The sequence below is a fragment of the Loxodonta africana genome, chromosome 1, assembly GCF_030014295.1.
Source record: "Loxodonta africana isolate mLoxAfr1 chromosome 1, mLoxAfr1.hap2, whole genome shotgun sequence".
Lineage (NCBI taxonomy): Eukaryota > Metazoa > Chordata > Mammalia > Proboscidea > Elephantidae > Loxodonta > Loxodonta africana.
This window is the reverse complement of record NC_087342.1, coordinates 9,525,161-9,547,478: the sequence shown is the minus strand read 5'-3', so window position 1 is coordinate 9,547,478 and position 22,318 is coordinate 9,525,161. Positions and strand designations below refer to the sequence as shown.

At 42.1% G+C, this 22,318-nt stretch overlaps 1 protein-coding gene across 1 annotated transcript in view; it reads right to left on the bottom strand.

The window, feature by feature from the left end:
* The window catches only part of UPK1B (uroplakin 1B), a 29,093-nt gene extending 7,095 nt beyond the window's left edge, over positions 1 to 21,998 (bottom strand). The window contains exons 1-5 of the mRNA XM_064284629.1: positions 21,930 to 21,998; positions 20,748 to 20,948; positions 18,074 to 18,148; positions 16,898 to 17,020; positions 9,791 to 9,970 (exon numbers count right to left, since the gene is read on the bottom strand). Coding sequence (XP_064140699.1) covers positions 9,791 to 9,970; positions 16,898 to 17,020; positions 18,074 to 18,148; positions 20,748 to 20,948; positions 21,930 to 21,998 — 648 coding nt within the window. The remainder of the gene's footprint in view (positions 1 to 9,790; positions 9,971 to 16,897; positions 17,021 to 18,073; positions 18,149 to 20,747; positions 20,949 to 21,929) is intronic.
* Between the last annotated feature and the right edge of the window lie 320 nt (positions 21,999 to 22,318).

Sequence of the window (22,318 nt, the reverse complement as noted above, 5' to 3'; positions counted from 1 at the left end):
GTTGGTAGAACTCTGCAGTAAAGCCCTATGGGCTAGGGCTTTTTTCGTTGGGAGCTTTTTGATTACCTTTTCAATCTCTTCTTTCGTCATGGGTCTATTTAGTTGTTCGACCTCTGTTTGTGTTAGTTTAGGTAGGTAGTGTGTTTCTAGGAATTCATCCATTTCTTCTAGGTTTTCAAATTTGTTAGAGTACAATTTTTCATAGTAATCTGATATGATTCTTTTAATTTCAGTTGGGTCTGTTGTAATATTGCCCATCTCATTTCTTATTTGGGTTATTTGCTTCCTCTCCTGTTTTTCTTTTGTCAGTTTGGCCAATGGTTTATCAATTTTGTTGAGTTTTTCAAAGAACGAGCTATTGGTCTTGTTAATTCTTTCAATTGTTTTTCTGTTTTCTATTTAATTCTGCTCCAGTTTTTATGATTTGTTTTCTTCTGGTGCCTAAGGGTTTCTTTTGTTGCTCTCTTTCTATGTGTTCAAGTTGTAGGGATAATTCTTTGATTTTGGCCCTTTCTTTTTTTTGTATGTGTGCCTTTATTCATATTAATTGATCTCTGAGCACTGCTTTTGCTATGCCCCAAAGATTCTGATAGGAAGTGTTTTCATTCTCATTGAAATCTATGAATTTCTTTATCCCATCCTTAATGTCTTCTGTAATCCAGTCTTTTTTAAGCAGGGTATTGTTCAGTTTCCAAATGTTTGATTTCTTCTCCCTGCTTTTTCTGTCATTGATTTCCACTTTTATGGCCTTATGGTCCGAGAAGATGCTTTGTAATATTTCAATGTTTTGGATTCTGCTAAGGCTTGCTTTATGACCTAATATGTGGTCTATTCTAGAGAATGTTCTATGTGCACTAGAAAAGAAAGTATACTTGGTTGCTGTTGGGTGGAGTGGTCTGTATGTGTCTGTGAGGTCAAGTTGGTTCATTGTGGCATTTAGATCTTCCGTGTCTTTATTGAACTTCTTTCTGGATATCCTGTCCTTCACCGAAAGTGGTGTGTTGAAGTCTGCTACTATTATTGTGGAGCTGTTTATCTCACTTTTCAGTGCAGATAGAGTTTGTCTTATGTATCTTGCAGCCCTGTCATTTGGTGCATAAATATTGTATACAGTTATATCTTCTTGGTATTGTCCCTTTAATCATTATATAGGGTCCTTCCTTATCCTTTATGATGGATTTAACTTTAAAGTCTATTTTTTCAGAAATTAATATTGTCACTCCTGCTCTTTTTTGATTTCTGTTTGCTTGGTATATTTATTTCCATCCTTTGAGTTTTTATTTGTGTCTCTAAGTCTAAGGTGTGCCTCTTGTAGGCAGCATATAGACGAATCATGTTTTTTTATCCATTCTGCCACTCTCTGTCTCTTTATTGGTGCATTTAGTCCTGTTATGTTCACCGCAGTTATGGATAGGTATGAGTTTAGTGCTATCATTTTGATATCTTTTTTTGTGTGTTGTTGACAGTTTCTTTTTCCCACTTAATTTTTTGTGCTGAGTAGATTATCTTTATATATTGTCATTTCCTCATATTCATTGTTATTGATTTTGTTTCTGCTGAGTCTCTATTTTTTTCTTGTATTTTATTTTGATGTGTAGGATAGTTTGTCTCCTTTGTGGTTACCTTGTTTATTTACCCCTATTTTTCTAAATTTAAATCTAACTTTTATTTCTTTGTGTCGTCTCATCTTCCTCTCCATATGGAAGATCTATGACTACATTTCTTAGTCCCTCTTTATTGTTTTAATGTTGTCTTCTTTTGCATGATAACATCACTGTTTCCCTGTTTTGAGTTTTTTTTTTTTTTTTTTATATCTTGCTTTGGTGTTTTTTGGATTTCCCTGTCTGGGTTGACTTCTGATTGCTCTGCCCAGTGTTCTAGTCTTGGGTTGATGCCTGATATTATTGATTTTCTAACCAAAGAACTCCCTTTAGTATTTCTTGTAGTTTTTACAAATTCCCTAAACTTCTGTTTATCTAGAAATGTCCTAATTTCACCTTCATATTTAAGAGATGGTTTTGCTGTGTATATGATTCTTGGCTGGCAATTTTTTTCCTTCAATTTTTTTCAGTAAGATATCCCATTGCCTTCTTGCCTGCATGGTTTCTGCCAAGTAGTCCAAGTTTCTTCTTATTGACTCTCCTTTGTACATGACTTTTTGTTTATCTCTAGCTGCTCTTAAAATTTTCTATCTTTGGTTTTGGCAAGTTTGATTATAATATGTCTTGGTGACTTTCTTTTAACATCTACCTTATGTGGAGTTCGATGAGCATCTTGGATAGATATCGTCTCATCTTTCACAATATCAGGAAAGTTTTCTGCCAACAAATCTTCAACAACTCTGTCTGTATTTTCTGTTATCCCTCCCTGTTCTGGTACTTCAATCACTCGTAGGTTATTTCTCTTAATAGAGCCCCACATGATTCTTAAGGTTTGTTCATTTTCTTAAGTTCTTTTATCTGATTTTTCTTCAAATATATTAGTGCCAAGTGATTTATCTTCAAGTTCAGAAATTCTCCCTTCCACTTGCTCAATTCTGCTCTTCTGACTTTCTACTGAATCATCTACTTCTGTAATTTTATTGTCAATCTTCTGAATTTCTGATTGCTGTCTGTCTATGGATTTTTCCAGCTTATTACATTTTTCATTATGTTTCTGAATAATCTTTTTAATTTCTTCAGTTGCTTTATCTGTGTGTTCCTGGGCTTGTTCTGCATATTGCCTCATTTCCTTCCTGATGTCTTGAAGGGTTCTGTATATTAATCTTTTGTATTCTGCCTCTGGTAATTCCAGGAATGCACTTTCATGTAGAAGATCCCTTGATTCTTTGTTTTGAGAGCTTATTGGGGCAATCACGGTCTGTTTCTTTATGCGACTTGATATTGACTGTTGTCTCTGAGCCATCTATAAGTTATTGTATTAGTTTATTTTATGCTTGCTTACTGTGTCATAGCTCGTTGCTTTGTTTTGTTTTGACATGCCCAGATGGGTTGCTTGAGTGAACTAGCTTGATTGTTTTCGCCTTTGGAGCTCTGGTGTCCTGTCCCCAGCTGGCTAGAGCTGTTATCAGGTATATCAGTCTAGAAGTTTATTCACTTTTCTTGTATGAATTTAGCTCAGGTGCCCATGTAGCTGATCATCAAGTGTGTGGTACAGGCTCTGTCTACAGTCTTAGAGGGGCAATGGTGATTGGTGTAGGTACCGGTATTTGGTTGCAGCAGGGGGTCAAGTTCTGAACAAGGCAGAAGGCTGAGAATCATACCCCATGTGTCTCTGAGGAAAGTGTGTCCCTGTTTCTTAAAGTGTACAGGTAGGCCGGTTCTGCAGATGGACCATGTTTTTGGTTGTAAGGACTGGGAGGTACCAGTTATCCTTGGATCCCTGTCGTGGGTGGCTGGGTGACGTGAGTGGAGCCACCAGTCCTTAGGCCCCTGATGTGGGTAGGTGAGGACCCTGTTTAATAGGCAAAGCAATGTCAAACATCAAACATCCACCTCTCCACTGCACAGCTGAAACAGTTGTAGTCTGCCAACAAGGGCCTATTCTCCTGAAATAGGCCCACACAGGTCCATGCAGAGGGGAAAGGTACTCAAAGTTCATGGACAGTTTATGCCTGGACAGGAGCTGCTTCTGTCCTGAGCTCCCCCAGTTAGTAGAGCTGACAAATTATCTTTCCCCCAATTGCAAATTTTTTCCTTCTTCAAGGCTGGGAGGATGGCTCCAGGTGCTCAACAGGGTCTATCTCAGGCCCAGAGAATTCAGCCGCTGAAGCCGGCTTGGGGGCAGGGAGCACAGTAAAATATATGCAAATACTTAGCTTTTGCCGAGAGCACTGTACTTCTCTGGTTCCAGAGGTGTGAGCAGGCTGTGTGGCTGGCTGCTTCTCCCTGAGGAAACTGTGGCCGAATGCTAGTACCAGTCCACCACTGCTGCTCCCAGAATGGTGCTGGAGGGCTCCCCGCAATTCAGTTCTGGTAACTCCTCTTTGCTTCTGAATGGTCTTTTTGTCTCCCTGCCCCTCAGTTCATTTTCTAAGCTTGCCTTTGATGCTCAGGGCTCCCAGCTTGTCATAAATATACTCGTTTCGCTTGTTTTTTCTGGTCTTTGTTGTAAAGAGGGCTGGCTGGAAGCATCTGTCTAGTCTATGATCTTGGCCCCGCCTCCTTTATTGGTGCTTTGTGTGAGGGCAGAGTGCCTTTTGCATTTGTTTGTTTTTAAGTAAAAGTGCTTCTGGTCTATGGAAACCAGAGGTCCTCTGTTGCCATTTTTTAAAAATAATCATTAGTGGAAACTCTACTTCATGCTTTCTAAATTCTCACTTGATAGCAGATTTCAATAAATGGATTCTAGTGAGGCCTTGAAGAGCCATGATGTGTGAAAGAGTGATTTGTTTTTTATTCATGGACTCATTCATTCATGCCATAATTCAGTAGGTGGCACACTTGGTCCTCATCACTGTGCAAGGTGCTGGTGCGATTCACATGCATAAAGATAAGGCTGGGGCTGCCACTGGAGTGGCTTCTACCAGAGCCCTGGGGGTCACAGTCACTCCTAGGAAATGCAACACTCGCTGGTCCTACGAACCACTGAGGCCCAGAGGGAAATGGCCTGGAAGGGCTAGAAGTTAGGTTCCACCCAGTGGCTGTTGTTGTTGTTGTGAGTTGTGTTTGAGTTGATTCCAACTCATAGTGGCCCCATGTGACAGGGTAGAACTGTGCCATGTGGTTTTCTAGGCTGTAATCTTTATGGGAGCAGATCACCAAGTCTTTCTCCTGAAGAGCTGCTGGTGGGTTTGAATTGCCAACCTTTCAGTTAGTGGCTGAGTGCTTTACCTCTGCACCACCAGGGCTTCTTACCCAGTGGCTACAGGTGGCCATTTGAGCTTCTATCCTTTATGATTCTGCCCCAGTTGCCATCAAGTTGATTCCAGCTCATGGTAACCCCGCGTGTTTCAGAGCAGCACTATGCTTGCTAAGGTTTTCATGGCTGCGACCTTTCAGGTCTTTCTTCCAAGGTGCCTCTGGATAGGTTAGAACCATCACTTTCAGTTAGTAGCCCAGCACTTAAATGCTTGCACCACCCAAGGAGTCATTAACTGCATCTATCCCTGGTTAATGCACTCACATGCCCTGCCTTTTTGCTGTGTCTTGATTTTCCCCTCATCTGCTCTCCTCCACCTACGTTACAGGCAATTCCAATGGTGAAATGATAAAGTGGGTGACTGCTAACTGAAAGGCTGGCTGTTCAAATCCACCAGCCACTCCACAGGAGAAAGATGTGGCTGTCTGTTTCTGCAAAGATTTCAGCCCTGGAAACCCTATGGGGGCAGTTCTACCCTGTCCTGTAGGATTGCTGTGAGTTGGAATCTACTTGACAGTAATGGGAATGGGTAGATGCTCAAATGGAAAGTCTCCAAATTATCCTGACTCAACTGTTTTTCTCCTATCTGACATTAATACTTAAGCAAATCCTTTTGGGTCTACTTTTAAAATACATCCCAAATTCAAATGCTTCTTATCATTTCCTGCTACCACCCTGGCACCATCACCTTGCTCCAGGATTCCTACAATAGTTTTTTAGTTGGTCTCCCTGAGACCTCAGTCCACACTTGTCTCTACTAGTCTTCACACAGTGCCAGAGTGATCTTTGTAGAACATAAATAAGATCACCCCAGACTCCTGCTCAAAGCCCTCCAGTGGCTTCCCATCACCCTTAAAATGAAATTCTAGGTCCTAGCCATGGCATACAAGGTGCTGTATGATATGGTCAGCCTTTCTCTCTTTTACTACCAGCAGCTGTTTCACAGTAAAATGAAATGATTTTAATCTTCAGGACTCCTTTCTTATAAGACCATTTCAAGCCCGGTATCTAATTTTATTCATATTTGAAATTTTTTTCTTAAGAGGACTCCTCCCTACAAATTTTATAAGCTTCAGGCCCCACAAAATCTATATTCATCATTGCCTACTCTGTTCTTCCCTTAACTGGCCCTGGCCTTGCCATGCCAACCTCCTTGGTGTTCCCCCAAAAGCTAAGAATGTTCCCACCTTAGGGCCTTTGCACCTGCTGCTGCCTTTTTGGTTTAGAACTCTTCACCAATGTTTGAGTGTCTCATTTCCTCACTTAATTCAGACCTCTGTGCAAATACTGTCTCAACAAAGCCCTTACTGACCAGCTTGGCAAGAATGCCCTCTCCTCCATCATTCCCTGTACACTTACCCTTGCTTTATTTCTGCTCACGGCATCTATCACTACCTGGAATTTTATCATGTCTTTGTTTGGTAGCTTGATTACTGTCTGCCTCCCATGCTAGAATGCAAGCTCCACAAGGGCAGAGATTTTGTCTTGTACATTGTTGAATCTCTAGAACCTAGAACAGTGCCTGGCACATAGTAGGCACCTGATAAACATTTGCAGAGCGAATGGAACACATGATATGAAGTAGTGACTACAAGAGTAACACTTGTGACACCCTTGATGGTCCACAGAATACTCCCATGGCCATTAGTCACTTGATCCTCCCAACAATCCTGGGAGGAGGTCATTCACCCAATAATATGTGTGAGAGCCCGTGTATGCAAGGTGCCAGATACTATGCTTGAAGCTGTGACAAGACAGAAATGGGTTCTGTCCTCATGGAGCTCGCAGACAAGGGCCCCTGTTTTTTCACCTCTCCTCACTTAAAGGGTTTTCATGATACCAGTCACTGTAGTGGAGTTGTCTGGATCTTTCTTAGCCCCGTCATAATGTTCTTGAAGTGTGGGACTCAGAACTTGCACATAACATTTCTGGAGCAGACGGACCATGATGTAAAGTAAATACATTTGCACCTGAAACGCTGTGTAAAATTCTGATTGATTCCTACCATTACAGTGCTTATGATGACTCCGATAATTTTGTTCGCTCTCATGGCAATAGCAACATTTTGTGTGTTGTAAATCTTGAAAAGCTGTAGTATGGATGGGAAAAAGAAAGCCATTTACTTAGTCATATACCCATCCCACTTATTCAGTCAGCCATCTGCCAAACATTTATCGAGTGCCTGCATTGTGTCAAGCACCATGCCGAGCGTGGCAGATACAGGATTGACTAACTCATGGCCTTCAAGGAGACTTGTAGAAAAGATAGACCTATAAACAAATAATGATAATAGAGTTCCAGGTGTTAACTGCAATAATAGAAGTGGAGTATACTGGCTACTGGGGTGGCACATGTTGCTTTGTGGAAAAGGATTGCTGCAGGAGGAAGTAGCAGGACTGAAGACCCAGAGAGAACAGTGGTGTGTGAGGAGCTGGGGGACCGGGATAGGGAGAATCAGAAAGGATTAATAGATAAGAGATCATGTTGAGGGTGAAGAATGCAGGCAATTGTGCAAGTAGCAGCACGGGGAGGCGGGAGCATAGAGAGGGATTTCAGGATTCACGAACTTGGTGAGGAGTAGGGTCGGGTGATGCTGAGTCTGAAGCTGTGGTAGTTGGTGGATAGTGGAGATGGGGATGTTAGGGACAGATGAGGCCAAGGAATTGTAAGAGAGGGTGTTAGAAGGGTTATCAAAATGGGTGTGAGGTCCGTGAAGGTAGCAAGAAGAGAAAGAATTAAATTTTATCTTTTCCTCAAATTTGAGGAAAGTAAGTGGTTTCAGGTTTGTTCTCATTACTTGAATATTATTTGATTTTAGGAAAAAGTGTCTCTTTGAAACGAACGGATTATCTAAAGGTAAACGTCATATTTTGTCCCTTTCAAAGAGGGGTTGCAGTTTGTACACACTCATAATCCAGTCAAGATATGATGGCATGGGCCGACATTGAGATATTGCAAAACCAAAAGCCAAACTAAACCTGCTGCCGTTGAGTCGATTCCAACTCATAGCGACCCTAAAGGACAGAGTAGAACTGCCCCATAGGGTTTCCAAGGAGCGCCTGGTGGATTTGAATTGCCGACCTTTTAGTTAGCAGCTGTAGCTCTTAACCACTATGCCACCAGGGTTTCCGAAATATTGCAAGCCTTTTATTAATCCTGAGGGTGATAATTATTTGCATATTGTGATTATAAGCAATAAATTTAATTTTTATAGCAGTCCGGATATAACGCATTAAAGCAGTGCCAATACAATGTTGCTGAAAAGCTAGATGAGGGTTGCTTTGAACACCTCTGCACTATAATCTCTATCATTACGGACTGATGCAATCAGTCATAGTCCAGGCACTCGGCCAAGTGTGCATTGTGGTCAGCACTGCAGCGTTCTTCATTCTGAAAGTGCAGTATGTACGCTTTGCTCCCAAACTACAAAGCCTGACATTCCTCAATTATTTAGTGAACTGGCACACCACTAGCTTTCCTCAGTGTGGTAACTCGCAAAGCAGTGTACAGCATTTCAGAAGCTGGCTACATGGATATGGGGCTCTCACCAAGACTTTCCAGGAATATTACCAAGTCCCTTATTTGGCTTAGGGCCTAGACTCTCCAGCAAACCTACTTGGGTTTGAATCCTGACTACTATTTAGTAACTATGTGACCTTGGGCAAGATACTTAGCATCTCTATATTCCAGTTCCCCATTTTTTTTTTTTTTTTGTAAAATAGAAATCATAATCAAAGAGTTAATACATGTATGGCACTTGGAACTGTGTCTGGCATTTATTTAGTAAATATTCAATAATTGTTAGTGCTCACGATTATCAAACTCAAAAACCGTCTATATGTATACTATCTCCTACCCCAATCACCAACCTAATATCTCATTAAGATTATCCTACATTAAAGAGGAACCCTTGTGGTAAATGCTCAGCTGCTAACCGTTAGTGGCTGGAACCCACGTAGGGGCTCCGTGAGAGAAAGACCTGGTGATCTGCTTCCTAAAGATTCTAGCCTAGAAAACCCTGTGGGGTAGTTCTACCGTGTCCTATAGGGTTGCCACGAGTCTGAATGGACTTGATGGCACCCTACAACAACAACATGTTACACTGTCACTCCACCACCCTTCCGTCAGTTTGTCATGTTGTGGTGGCTTGTGTGTTGCTATGATGCTGGAAGCTATGCCACTGGTATTTCAAATGCTGGCAGGGTCACCCATGGTGGACAGGTTTCAGCAGGGCTTCCAAACTAAGGCAGATTAGAAAGAAAGACCTGGTGATCTGCTTCTGAAAATTACCCAGTGAAAACTCTGTGGATCATAACGGAATGTTGTCTGATGTTGCACTGGAAGATGAGCCCCCTAGACTGGAAGGCACTACACAATGGCTGCAACGATGGACTCAAACATACCAATGATCATGATGATGGCGCAGTCATGTTAGATTGTACGTAGGGTCGCCACGAGTTAGAGGTCACTGGGCAGCAACTACCAACATTACCACTCAATGAGAAATGTGCATATATAATCATCACATTTACCCTCAGCGGTTGCCATTATTTTGGAACTGACAAAGTGTCCTTTTTGCATATCATCTCTTTGAATTTACTTTTTGCAAAAATAGAGCAAATCTTTGTTTAATATAAATATTTTTGGAAATACCAGTTCTATGCATTGTACAATTAGTTTTCATTTAAACCCAATTGGACTCTGCTACGGTGATATTCTTGTTCTGTTAATTTTGTTAAAATATGACTCTGCTGGGATCAGCTGTAGATTAGCATTCAGTTTACTCATACAGAAGGAAATAATTAACATGAGGTTCAGGAAAAAGGATGCAGAATTGCTTGCTGAAAGAATGTTACCTACAGCTGACCAGTATTTCCTCATAAAAAGCGGAAGAACCTTCTGGCAGGCCTTGGGGACGTGGAAGACTCACCTGGCTGTGATAGTAACCAGGCACTCCTAGTTTGCAGGCCTCCACGTTGAGTGGTTCTTTAAGATTGTTCGTAACACAGCACTGACGAGGCCAGGGATAGTCAGCATCGTTATTCTCAATCCGGAAGGCAGATGTATATTTTTGCCAGTCCGATGGACCATTTACACCACAGCAATTGTCCTGTCCGTGGATGAAAGATACGAAATTCTCTTTCATGGTCTTTGCTAGAATCATCAATGTAGCAACTGAGATTTTATGGAGAAAAAATATATGGAAAGTGTACCATACATTAAGTTCTCTAGAAATCTTCAAATTAGAGCTGGAGGTATTAATAACTTACATTTTAGAGCTTCACATTTGTTATTTTACTAGTCATTAATGTGCTCTGTAACTTTTGACAAGTTAACTTAAATCCTCTTAAGACTCAGTTTCTGTAACTATAAAATTGGGGTGAATATAACTGGTAGAGTTGTTGGGAGGATTAAATGTGTTAATATGCTTAAAGTGTTTAGTACAGTGCCTGGCCCATAGGTAACCCTTAATAAAAGTTCATTATTATTATTACTTATACACTAGAATGTGAGTTGTATAATTATTCTAATGTTATGTATGAACAAATTGAGAATCAGAAAACTAAATCAAAAATTTTAGTGGTGATGGAACTATGAGTAATTCTCCTCATTTTATTTTTTGTATTTTTAACATTCCCTAAAATAATTATGTATTACTTTTATAACGGGAGAAATAAGCTGGAAAAAATAACCAAACCCGGTGACTTAACCAGTGGCATATAGTTATGCTCTTACATAGGAAAGGATGTTCAATTAACATGTAGCTAATATCCCTATTATTTTAATATCCCTATGGAGCCCTGGTGGTACAGTGGTTAAGAGCTCGGCTGCTAACCAAAACCCTGGCAATTCTAATCCACCAGCTGATCCCTGGAAACCCTATAGAGCAGTTCTACTCTGTCCTATACAGTCACTATGAGTCAGAATTGACTCGACGGCAGTGGGTTTGGTTTTGTAATAGCCTTATGATAGAATTAAATATAGAGAATAAAACCCATACCATATTGCTTTCCTTTTTTTTTTTTTTTTTTTTATAAATTCTACTAGAATGTTTCAAGGAAGGAAGTTAAAACTACAAGTATCTCTCAATGTTTAGAATAAATGTATCTAAGCAAACTTGTTGGTAAATAACCTGTCTTTAATAAAATAGGTCCTATTTTGCCACTGGATTGTGAGAACTCTTTACTCAGGAAAAATTATCATCCTGTATTTTGACCTGAGCATTTTGGGGAAAAATGGTTAAGTTTGAGCCAGGCATATTGCAAACTGGGTTTTAAAGAATTGGTAAATGGATTTTTCAAATATGTGAGCATTCATGTATCATTTGAAGACCTTAGTTCTTGCTAACAGATACTTTACCTGTAGTCAGAAGACCGGATTTAAATCCTGGCTCTGCCATTTACTGTATGGCTTTGGGTAAATTACTTACCCTCTCTGGGTCTAGGTTTTCTTATCTGTGAGAGGAAGATAATAACACCTATCTCACAGAACTCTTTCTAAGATTAAATGGGTTAATGTATGAGCAAGAAGTATGACTTCTTTTCCCTGTTTTCATGGTATTTAAAATATGTAATAGAGCTGGGATGCAATATCACAATGCACCAGTAGATGCCAACGCCTAACATAAAGCATAAAGAGGAAGGAAACATTCTTCAAGGTTTTAGGCTCAATAAAGCAGATGTTTTAATTTAACAGTGCTTTAAATGAAATGCCCAATTTAGTACATGTGTTTTAGATAATTCATTTTTCCTCACCACCTCTGTCCCTGTTAAAACTAGACCACAAGGCTCAAGTTAATTTTCTCAGGAAAGAGGGGTATGAAAGATCTAGTGAAACAAAGAAATTCAATTTTGGCTTTGGCTTTCAAAAGAGGTACTCGAAAGAGGTAGAGAAATCCACTTGCAAGAGGACCACTTTGGGGGAATCTAAAAAGCATTCGACATAAGCCCCAAAGCCTGCAGGTGTGAAAGCAAAGAACTTATACTAGCATTTCTCAAAAATTTGACTGTAAGGAGGCCTCATGCTACCTGATCTCAGAATCTACTACTATACAGCACAATAGTCAAAATAGCCTGGTACTGATACAACAGACACATAGGCCAGTGGAACAGAATCCAGAACCAGGATGTAAATCTATCCACCTATGGTCAGCTGATCTTTGACAAAGGTCCAAAGTCCATCAAATGGGGAAAAGACAGTCTTTTTAACAAATGGTGGTGGCAAAACTGGATGTCTATCTGTAAAAAAAATTAAACAGGACCCATACCTCACACCATACACAAAAACTAACTCAAAACGGATCAAAGACCTAAATATAAAACCTAAAACGATAAAGATCATTGAAAAGAAAGTAGGGACAACACTAGGGTCTCTAGTAGATGGCATAAAGAGAATACAAACCATGACTAATGATGTACAAATACCAGGAGATAAACTAGATAACCGGGAGCTCCTGAAGATTAAAGACTTATGCTATCAAAAGGCTTCACCAAAAGAGTAAAAAAGAGAGCCTACGGACTGGGAAAAATTTTTTGGCTATGACATATCTGATAAGGGTCTAATCTCTAAAATCTATAGAATACATCGACACCTCAGTAACCAAAAGAAAATCCAATTAAAAAACGGGTGAAGGACATGAACAGACACTTCACCAGAGAAGACATTCAGGCAGCTAACAGACATATGAGGAAATGCTTGAGATTATTAGCCATTAAAGAAATGCAAATCAAAACTACAATGATATACCATCTCACCCTGACATTACTGGCACTAATAAAAAAAACAAAAAATAACAAATGTTGGAGAGGCTGTGGGCAAATGGGGACACTCAAGCACTGCTGGCGGGAATGTAAAATGGTACAACCACTATGGAAAACGATTTGGCGCTTCCTTAGAAAGCTAGAAATGGAAATACCATAAGATCCAGCAATCCCACTCCTAGGAATATATCCTAGAGAAATAAGAGCCATCACAGGAACAGACATGCACACCCAAGTTCATTGCAGGATTATTCACAATAGCAAAAAGATGGAAACAACTTAAATGGCCATCAGCAGATGAATGGATAAACAATGGAATACTATGCATTGCTAAAGAACAATGATGAATCCATGAAACATCTCACAGCATGGATGAATCTGGAGGGCATTATGCTGGGTGAAATAAATCAGTCACAAAAGGACAAATATTGTATAGACCACTATTATGGAAACCCAAGAAAAGGTTTACACATACACACAAAAAGAATCTTTGATGGTTACGAGTGAGGGGAGTGATGGGGAGGGGAAATCACTAACTAGATAGCAGACAAGTGTTAACTTTGGTGAAGGGATAGACAGCACACAATACTGGGGAAGTCAGCACAACTTGACCAAGTCAAAATCATTGAGGTTTTCTATACACATCCAAACACCTTGAGGGGCCAAGTTACTGGGGCTGAGGCCTGGGGACCATGGTCTTGGGGGACATGTAGGCGAATTGGCATAACATAGTTCATGAACAAAATGTTCTGCATCCTACTTTGGTGAGTAGCATCTAGGATCTTAAAAGCTTGCGAGCAGCCATCTAAGATACCTCTATTGGTCCCATCACCTGCAGAGCAAAGAAGAGTGAAGAAAACCAAAGACACAAAGAAAGTATTACTCCAAAGGACTAACGAACAGACCACAGGAACCACAGCCTCTACCAGCCTCAGCCCAGACGAACTAGATGGTGTCCAGCTACCACCACCAACCACTCTGATAAAGATCACAAGAGAGGGTCCTGGACAGAGAGGGAGAAAAATGTAGAACAAAGTTCAAATTCACAAAAAAAAGACCAGACTTACTTGTCTGATAGAGACTGAAGGAACCCCTGAGACTATGGCCCTCAGTCACCCTGCTAACTCAGAACTGAAGCCACTCTTAAAACTCACCTTTCAGCCAAAGATTAGACAAGCCTATAAAACAAACAATAACACACGCGAGGAACATGCTTCTTAGTTCTATCAAGTGTATGAGACTAAATGGGCAACTCCTGCCCAAAGGCAAAGATGAGAAGGCAGGAAAGGATAGGAAAACTGGACAAATGGAGACAGAAAACCCAGGGTGGAAAGGGAGAGAGAAGAGTGCTGACACACGGTGGGGAATTACAATTCTTAAGGAACTTTTAAATTCTGAGGGGCCAGTAGGTCTAACCGGGAAGATTTCAGAACTAAAATTAAGCACTCTATTCAGAAATTAAATTGAGGATTTTACTTGTACACTTCTGATACCACCGGCTTGTGTTAAAGTTGCCATTTAAAAGGCAAAGCTCAGTCGTGTTTGTTATGTTAAGAGTGTTCCCACAACTGGCCTTAGAAAAAGCTTCGTTGAGTAGTTAAAGTAAATTAGAGATAAACAAGTTCTTTTAACCACCTTAAGGAGTTCCCAAGCAAGTGCCTAGACAATATCTTTTCTCCCAGCTAAATAAGCTGATTTTGTTTACACTTTACTAAGTAATGGTCGGGAACCCTGGTGGCATAGTGGTTTAGAGCTATGGCTGCTAACCAAAAGGTCAGCAGTTTGAATCCACCAGGAGCTCCCTGGAAACCCCCTGGGCAGTTCTACTCTGTCCTATAGGGTCACTGTGAGTTAAAATCGATTCAATGGTAACGGGTTTAGTTTTTAACTAACGGCCGGTTCTGTATTCAAAGATTCCAATTAAGTTGGCCCAGCTGCAAATACATCAACGAACTTTCAGGCTGAAATTGTTTATACTTTTCATTTTAGAAATACTGCTTTAATTATAGTTATAGGGCTGCTATAAGTCGGAATTGACTTGATGGCAACGGGTTTGTTTGTTTTTGCTTTAGTTAAATTCTATCAAAAAATGAGGGTTTGTGTTAGACTAGAAACTGATGTAAAGAAAGTTTCACCATTAATTGCCACCCTTGGAAACCTCACCTCCTTTCCTGCCATCGCTTTGAGTGAAGTTGTTATCTGTACTCATTCTACTTGTTAAATGGCTCTTTGTTTTGCCTATAAGGCAGAGCACACTGTTAACTGCCAAACCGAAAGCATGCTCTCCTGCCATTCTTTCCTTCAATAAATTTTATTTGTTTAAATATGAAATTTATCACCCACTAAATTGCGTTCACAGTCCACTGATGGGCTACAGCATGCCTTAAAACAGCTCTGATACAAAACAGGAAGAAAAGTGCAAAGATCCTAGAATTGTTTCTCCCCTAGAAGGAAATAAGACTGAGCAGCTGAATGGAGAAGGAAGATCAGATAGAATATGACTAATGCTTAAATGACAGTGACTAACTGAAAGGGCCTTTGCATCCTGCCCCATCCAGAAGCCAATGCCCCTGGACGGAAGTAGTAGAATGACCCAGATAGGCTGGGGATAAACCTAGGGCATGGGGGAATGTTCTTTTGATTCTCAGGGAATTGCCTGGGGAGACTACAAGCCTGCCAGATGTCCCACACTCAACCTAGCACTAGCAGGGTCTGTAACACACAATGGCTGAAAGATGTGCCTAGAATTCTTTGAGCCTGCTGTCTCAGTGTGGCATAGGAAATGCAGCCAAGTATTATTTAGAGGGCCAGCAGGACAGAACAGGTGAGAGGAAGAGGATGCAAAGAAAACAGACCTGACTATTGGACATCAGGGTGGACTGGACATCAGTAGAAGATACAGCATAAACATCAGTAGAAGCCGTCAAAGATAGAGGATGGTATGAAGAAGAGCATAACTTCTCCAATGCTGAAATCATATGTAAGCTCCCTGGGAATTTAAATCACCTCCAGGAAAAAGAAAAAGATCCTGAATTTGATTGAGTACAATTTTGTTTTGACTGAGTTGGAGCCCTGGTTGTACAGTGGTTAAGAGCTCAGCTCCTAACCAAAAGGTCAGCAATTCAAATCCACCAGCCACCCCTGTGGGCAGCTCTACTCTGTCCTATAGGGTTGGTATGAGTTAAAATCGACTCAAAAGCAATGAGTTTGGTTTGGGGGTTTTATGGTGCATGGAGGAGCACCGGTAGCGCAGTGATTAAGTGCTCAGCTGCTAACTGAAAGGTTGGTAACTCAAACTCACTAGCTGCTGCATGGGGAGGGGAGGAGGAAGATGTGATAGAAAGCTTCCATAAACATTTACATCCTTAGAAACCCTATGGGGCAGTTCTACTCTGTCCTATAGTGTCACTATGAGTCAGAAGGGACTTGATGACAACAAGTTTGATTTCTGGTATGGTACATGGGATATGAGAGAAAAACAAGAGGCTGGAGGGCAGACCTTGTCACCAAGAAACCACCAAGTTTCTGGTGAAGCCAAGAAGGTAAGGAGAGTTCAAAGAGAGTTCAAAGAAGGAGTAGAGGTTCTACAGAAGTCTGCTGATGACAGATTGTGAAAGTTGACAATGGGATGGGTGGGGACCAGGGGCCAGTGTGAAAGCTGGGTCAGATTAGAGGATATTTAGGGAAACGCAAGGTAAGAATTTATATACATAGGGCAATGTGGGGGTGATGAGGGATACTCTGAAAGACTTGGACTTTTGATGGTACTTGAAGTAAACTTGGATAGAAGGTATGATTGCCAGTCAGAGAAAACTGGGTGATCAAATCAAGTCGAAGCTTAGTGTACTCAGCTGTCCTAGCCCATGGGAGGTGTGGACAGTTACCAGATATGGAAAACAGACAGCAATTGTCACAGGAATTCACTGTGGAGGGCGAGGAGGAGAGGCAGCTTTTCTCTTTCTATGTAAATGAACTTGAACTCTATCTAAGAGGCAGAAGGTGTGATTAGTCTAAATTCTTTACAGTGTCATTATCAATATAAATGGAAGCTAATCAACACCATGGCTTGAAATAAAATATAAATCTAGGGTTTTAATCATGTGAATACTTCCTCCTGCCAATGAACCGAGGACTAGATGAATTTACCTATACAAGACTCCTGGAGGCAACTCCCTTGAAGTCTGTGGTTCTCATATGTGGACTTCACTCCCAACCATACACCCCTGGTCTCTGGTTTAGAAACAAAATGGCATCTCCCCAAGGCTATGAGGCTTTACCTGAAGCATGAGCCTGTCCCAGGTTTTGGTGACTCCATTGTTTTTCCACTTGTCATCATTGTTTGGAGGGCTGTTGTTCTGGTACCTCTCCAGCATCTGCTTCAGGAAGAGGTTGGTTGTGAACTACAGTAGGAGGAGGCAACACAAAAGGGAGAGTTAGCACATTAATCCCCAGGGAGGGAAGTAGTTTTCTCAGCCTGTTTCTTGGACATTGAATATTGTCTGCTGTGGGGAGCAACTCTGTGCTCAGAGGCTCCAAGTAGGCATGGAGATGGGTTCTGGTTGGCAAAGTCCCAACTCAGGGACAAGCCCTGTGAGTGAGACTTGTGATGGATAGGTATTGTAGGGTAGTGGAGGCTACAGAAATGGAGAAAAGGAGAGAAGAAGGACGCTGAATTGAGAGTTAAGTCTTAGATATGATGGAATATTGATCACCCCACTGGAAGGCAGGTGGCCATGGTGACTAGTGAAGAGCATGGGGTTTACAAGCTTGGGCCCTGGAATTCAGGCTGCCTGAGCTCAGAATCCTTGCTCTTTCACTTACCAGCTGTGTAACTTTCAACAAGTTACTTTACCTTTTTAAGTCCCAGTGTTTTTCATCTGTAAAATGACAATAGTGGTAATACCTATTTCATAGGGTTACTATGAAGATTAAATGAAATTACGCATATTATTAATATGCAAATTAGAGTGCCTGACACATAAACCAAACCAAATCCATCTCCATCGAATCAATTCCGACTCATAGTGACCCTTTAGGACAGAGTAGAACTGCCCCACAGGGTTTCCAAGCCTGTAAATTTTTCAGGGAGCAGGCTGCTATATCTTTCTCTCACAGAGCGGCTGGTGGGTTTAAATCACTGACCTTTAGTTAGCAACCAACCGTGTAACCACTGTTGCCATGGAGTCGATTCCGACCTCATAGAACCCTATAGGACAGAGCGGGGTTTCTAAGGAGTGGCTGGTGGATTCGAACAGCTGACATTTTGGTTAGCAGCTGAGCCTTTTGGTTAGCAGCTGAGCCTTTTGGTTAGCAGCTGAGCTTTTAACCACTGTACCAGGAGGGTTCCCGCCTGATATATAGTAAGAGTTTACTATATGTCAGCTATTGTATTACTATGGTGATGATGACGTGTGTTAACAATTCTGCCCTGTGGGTTTTGAGAATATACTTACGAAGTCTCGTTGTGTTGCCGCTGTGATACAAGACGCCACCTCAAAGCCGTACGCTATAAACATCAGAATGAAGTACTGGAAGGGAAACAAGTGAGAAGAAGAATTGCATTTACCCTCAAAGAGGGACTCCACCTCTACCTCCCAATGATTATGACTTTTTTTCAGCATGTGGTGATACATATAACTATCATTAAATATAATCACCAATCATTCATGCAGTTATTCAACCAATCCTCACTGATCAGTTGCTTGGAGTAAGGCTTGGTGCTAGGTGCTAATCAGCTCGAGTCTCTCCATTTCCCCAGAGAACGAATGACCATTGAATATAGAGCTTCCTCAGTCTAGTGTCCTGAATTTCTATTTTAACTGGGAAAAACAGGAGAGTGAACTGATGTGTGTAAGCATAGAGCCTCAGAACTCCCTTCTAATTGGGGGAAATCTTCTTTACAGCTTTCTGAAAATTTAGAATTACAGAGGTCAGAAAAAGATGAGTTGGATGGTGTTTTAATATCCATTTTCCTCCTAACAAGCAGTCCAGTGTCATCAGAGAGGAACAGACAGCCTTCAGCACACAGCTGTTCACTCAGATTCTTCTCACACACTTAACCCCACTCCACACAGTTCCCCTGGATCAGTGAGTGAAGCAGAACTCACTGTGTGTGCGTGTGTGTCTGTGTGCGTGTATGTGTATGTGGGCACGTGCGCACACATCCTTCCACATGACACTGCTTCACTTTCTGGCTGGAAAATATTTTACAGTCCTGTATTTGCCTTCCCCAGCTGTGCACATACGGTTTTGGCCCTTTGGTCCTTCTGGGGGAGGAGCACTGCCGTCCCTGTCGGCAGCGAGGGCAGGGGAAACTGTTTTCCTCCCCTGGGCGTCTCTGTGCAGGACCCTCTGCTGCCCTGAAAAAGGCTTTGGCTGGGGTGGTAAGAGCAGGAGTGTCTCCAGAGTCCCATAATAGCACTCTTTACCCTGTATGAGATATTGCCTTGTTCCTTGTCGACAGTCTTGCTGAAGCCCCTTAGAGACACTCTGGCAAGGGTGCCGGGAGGAGGGTGCACTGTTCCTGCTTTCTGCAGGGCATGATGGGGGATAGGCCCCCAGCTGCTCAGTTCTGGCTGGATCAAGCACACCTGGCTGGCCCAAAGTGGGACTGGAGTGCAAATGAAGGTTGTCTTTAGGGACCCCTGCCTCTCCTCTCCTTTTCACTGCATTTCTTTCCCCACCCTCCAAAAATGGGTGCTTTTTCACTTAAAAGCAGTTGGTTAATGAACTCGCACTGAGGAGCGAGAGAATGTAAGTGTTCTGCATTCCCGGGGTACCAGGACAAAGGTAAAGGTAAACCGACAAGCACCTTAAGTTGCTGGATTTGTTCTTTAAAGGTGGGACTCAGGTCCTACAGCACTGGGGTGGGATAGCCCTTTCGAGGGGTGGGGAGTGCGGGTGAGATGTGGTCTAGTTTCTTGGGACAGTGGGAGAAACTGCTGTTCTGAGCACAGGGCCTGGGAGTGGCCATCTAGGCCCCACACGGAGGTTTTTCAGCTTCTCTGGCTGCAAACTTGCTTCCATCTGGAAGGGCAGGACATGATCTTGCTGTCTGTGGTTTGGTACAGAAGCCTGTCTGTGGGTGCAGAAAGTCAGAAGCTCCACAGGCAGGTGAGAGCTGGAGCTATCCTCCGCAGTGGTGCTTCCAAAGTTTTCTACCTAAGGGTCCCTGAAGAGCAGAGCCAATGTGTAGGGCAGGCCATCGCACAAGATCATCGGCCTAGAGCAAAAATCACTGAAAGGGCTCGTGCTTTATCTTAAAAATGCACACACACTTTGCCATTTATATCCTAATATATCAATGCCCAATTAATATTAAAATAACATTTTAAACTACTTATCACCTGTCAGTTTGTCATACCGTGGTGGCTTGTGCATTGTTGTAATGCTGGAAGCTATGCCACTGGTATTGCAAATACAACCAGGGTCATCCATGGTGGACAGGTTTCAGTGACGCTTCTAGACTAAGACAGACTAGGAAGAAAGACCTGGTAATCTAAAACCCTGGTGATCTACTCAGTGGAAATTAGCCAATAAAATTTTTATGGATCACAACAGAATATTGTCTGACATGGTGCTGAAAGATGAGATAGTAGGGTGGAAGGCACTCAAACACCCAGTGGCCACACAAGGGACTCAAACATACCAATGATTGTGAAGATGGTACATGACCAGCAATATTTTGTACTGTTGTATATAGGGTACCATGAGTCAGAACCGACTAGATGACAAGTAACACCACTACCACCAAGAGAAAATAGGGCGATCAATTAGAAAAAAATCTTATAAACAAGTTTTCACCATCTCTCCTTTGGCCTATGTAGCTCCTGGCGCACCATCTCTACCTGCCAGGCACATGTGTATACCAGTTCGAGAAGTACAGTTTGGGAAATTCTTAACAGGGTCATTCCCTTTGAATTCTCTGTGTTGAAATCTTCTGGACCCGCAATAGTCGAGGGCATCCTTGCCCCCTCTCTCTGCAGAGTTTTCCCCTGCTCCTTACCCATTACCCTGCACTCTGTTGCCACCTAGCCCCCTGAAAGCCAAAGCATTGTGTTCAGTGAAGGAGAAACGGTCAGCTAGAATTGGTCAGGAAGACAACTGCAAAGGGTCTTAAGGTCTTACCGCCAGCAGAATTTTCCTGTTGGACTTCATGATGCCTACAATGCCCAGAATGGACAGGCAAAAGAAGCAGATGCCCACAAACATGCCAATCCAGGCAGCCCCATAGATGTCATCATTGTTGGTGGCTTCAAGCAGCGGGTAGAGGCTGTGCTGGTCGGATACAAAGAAGATGCACTCCGCCATCAAGGCGATGCTGCACATCTGGGGGCAGAGTGGGTCTGTCAGTCTGGCTGTGTGGTAAAGGGGGTGGGGAGGCAGGGTGGGTAAGAGAGTCTAACTCCCTCTCCTGCATAGGCCAACCCCTCAGTGCCAGGTATCAAACAGCTACTTCCATTCTACTAACTGAATAGATCTTTCCCAGTGTCATGCTGCCTTATTGTTATTTGGGGAAAGACCCAGACAATATCAGACCATCCTGTCCTTGGGACATGAACCGTTCAAACCAATTTTTTTCTAAAGGTAATCCCCCTACCTGTGCCTACTGCCCCATAGCCCAAATTCCTGGATTGTAACATGTGAACTGGTTCTGGTTGTCTTTATCAGTGCCAGAGAACCATTGAATGTTCAAGCTAGAAGGAACCAGGGTGGTTATTTTTCCCACCCTCTGTATCTTATAGATGAGAAATCTTGGCCCTGTCCAGAGTCACAGTGGGAGCTAGAGGCAGTGTGGGGCCAAGAACCAGATCTCCTGACTCCTCAGCAAGTGCTCGTCCCACCCCACCATGCTGTCACCGTCTGGCCTCTGAGCCACTCTCACTTCCTGATGCTCCCCTCTGTATAACGAGGCCAAGAAGATGCAGACCTCTGCCGCCTGCAACCTTAACAACAGAGTTCCATGGAAGCCAGACTAAGCTGAAATAGGAAAGAAACACCAAAGTGTGCGTGTTTGGACACAAACTGTGGTGGACAATGGCTTCTTTTAGACTCTTGCATTTTGACGTTGGCAGGGAAATACCTATTTTTTTCCAACCACCGTCTTTTGATGTATTACGTAGTTATATATAATTATTTATATAGCTAAATTCTAACTAGTGTATTTAATTAATGTATTTCTTAAAGTGAAGAAAAAATGCAGGGAACCAGTAATTATATCATTATTTTCCTTTAAACTCCCACTTTGGATTAATCTAAAGTCTTGATTATAGGAAAAGAGGAAGCTCTTAAAAAATACTCATTACTTACACCAATGATCACGTTTCCAAAAATCAGCACGCCCTGGAAGCAACGAACGGTAGAGTTGTCTTTGGCCATCTTCAGGGTTTCTCACAAGCTGAAGACACAGTGGAGAACACCGTAATTTAATAAGAGTGGGTGACGACAGTTGCTTCAGTTTCCATAACTGACTAAATCATGCCGTTGTACAGTGCCTTCTTCCATTCCAAAGCATCCAAACCGAAGTCATGAAATTATTAACAGTGAAGGAAACCTGGTTACTAATCTCAGTCAAAATAAAGCCTGCTGGAGTCCGTCTGGTGCCTTTCAGGAGTTCTTTAAGGCGTGAGTGTATAGATTGTATACCTCTGAGTGATGTGTTGAGGCCTCGCAAGGTCAACAACTTTTATTCAAGGGCC